General features: G+C 40.8%; 1 protein-coding gene across 1 annotated transcript; it reads left to right on the top strand.

Annotated features, from left to right (window-relative positions):
- Positions 1 to 216: 216 nt before the first annotated feature.
- Positions 217 to 795, top strand: LOC115218312 (protein GVQW3-like). Its single transcript, XM_029788062.1, has one exon. It carries the CDS (start codon positions 217 to 219, stop codon positions 793 to 795), a length of 579 nt encoding a protein of 192 aa, XP_029643922.1.
- Positions 796 to 2,196: the final 1,401 nt, after the last annotated feature.

The following is a 2,196-nucleotide window of genomic DNA, read 5'->3' as shown; positions in this document are numbered from 1 at the left end:
TTTGGGATATATATTTGTGAATTTCCAACTGAAGCCCCTCATGTGATACCTTGATAAATGTTTGCTTTGACATGTGACCAAGGCCAGAGATCACAGACAGTTAATTCTAATGATCCTTCCAGGAATGCTTTTCCTGAAAGCCAGATCGACCAATTCAGCCAATCAGACTCTTGTTTCTCATGAAATAAGTTAAAAGTGGTTTCTACTTTTTCGACCATGGAAAACAGATATTTTGAAATACGGTCGAATATCAAATTTTTGGTAAAACTCGAATGGAAAGGAACACAGATCATTGAGGCTGTGGAAAAAGTTTATGGAACTCATGCTCCAAAAAAGACTACAGTCTACAAGTGGATTCTGCAATTCAAAGAAGGAAGAGACGACTTTGAAGACGACCCTCATTCAGGAAGACCAACCTCAAAAAATTATGAAAACATCGAGGCTGCTCGAAATTTAATTGAAGAAGATCAGCGAATAACTGTCAATCAGATAGCTATGTCCCTAGACATTTCCTATGGGTTGGCAAATTCAATTCTTCATGATAATTTGGGACTGAGCAAGCTTTCAGCACGGTGGGTCCCAAAAGCATTGAGGCCTGATCAACAGAATCTTCGAAGTGATCTCTCCTTAACATTATTGAACAAAATTGAAGCAGACGAAGAGCAATTATCACCGGAGATGAAACTTGGATTTACCAGTATGATCCTGAGTCCAAAAAACAGTCAAAGCAATGGCTCTCACACGGATCTTCAGGACCCATCAAGTTCAAATCTCAAAAGTCAGCTCAAAAAGTGATGGCCACGGTTTTCTGGGATTCAGAGGGTGTGATACTAATAGATTACCTTGAAAATCAAAGAACAGTTACAGGAGTTTAGGGTGAGCTGGCAGAAGCATTAGCACACCGGGCAAAATGCTTAGCGGTATTTCGTCTGCCGTTACATTCTGAGATCAAATTCTGCCAAGGTCAACTTTGCCTTTCATCCTTTCGGGGTCGCTAAATTAAGTACCAGTTATGCACTTGAGAGGCCCACTTCAAATAGTATCAAATCCTTAACTCTAGTAGAATATCTCCAGGTATTTATATAATATTTTCTATTTCTTTACTACCCACAAGGGGCTAAACACATAGAGGATAAACAAAGACAGACAAACGGATTAAGTCGATTACATCGACCCCAGTGTGTAACTGGTACTTATTTGATTGACCCAGAAAGGATGAAAGGCAAAGTCGACCTCGGTGGAATTTGAACTCTGAACATAAAGACTGACGAAATACCTATTTCTTTACTACTCGCAAGGGGCTAAGCACAGAAAGGACAAACAAGGACAGACAAATGGATTAAGTCAATTGTATCGACCCCAGTGTGTAACTGGTACTTAATTTATCGACCCAGAAAGGATGAAAGGCAAAGTCGACTTCGGCGGAATTTGAACTCTGAACATAAAGACTGACGAAATACCTATTTCTTTACTACCCACAAGGGGCTAAACACAGAGGGGACAAACAAGGACAGACACACGGATTAAGTCGATTATATCGACCCCAGTGTGTAACTGGTACTTATTTAATCGACCCAGAAAGGATGACAGGTAAAGTCGACCTTGGCGGAATTTGAACTCAGAATGTAGCGGCAGACAAGATACCACTGAGCATTTCGTCCGGTGTGCTAATGATTCTGCCAGCTCACTGCCTTGTTTTTATATAATATTTTGTGGTGCTGTCATCAACTCAGCATGTAAACCATGGTTTTCCCAGTGCAACTGTCTCTTTTTTTTTCTTAAGTCGATTACATCGACCCCCAGTAGGAAACTGGTACTTAATTTATCGACCCCGAAAGGATGAAAGGTAAAGTCGACCTCGGCGGAATTTGAACTCAGAACGTAACGGCAGACGAAATACGGCTACGCATTTCACCCGGCGTGCTAACGTTTCTGCCAGCTTGTAGTAGCTTAACATAATGTTACTGAGAGAATACGTTTCTCCAAGTAGTTGAGATGGTGCAGACCCATAATGGCGCCGCAGGAACTAAATCTTCAAAGCTCTCCACTTATCTTAGCATCTGTCATCAATCTTATAAGATATACATCAGTATCAATTTGCCGCATAAATCTGTGTATAGGAGTTTGTGTTTTGTCGTCCCACAGATAAAAGTCAACCAAAAACAAAAAAAGCACTCTCTTCACATGAAAGCGTGA

Source organism: Octopus sinensis, linkage group LG13, assembly GCF_006345805.1.
Source record: "Octopus sinensis linkage group LG13, ASM634580v1, whole genome shotgun sequence".
NCBI classification, from domain to species: Eukaryota; Metazoa; Mollusca; class Cephalopoda; order Octopoda; family Octopodidae; genus Octopus; species Octopus sinensis.
The sequence above is the reverse complement of the archived record's forward strand: the minus strand, read 5'-3'. Positions and strand labels throughout refer to the sequence as shown.

Excerpts from the sequence above, each read along its gene's own strand:
- LOC115218312 (XM_029788062.1), top strand. The coding sequence starts at position 217 with ATGGAAAACAGATATTTTGAAATACGGTCGAATATCAAATTTTTGGTA.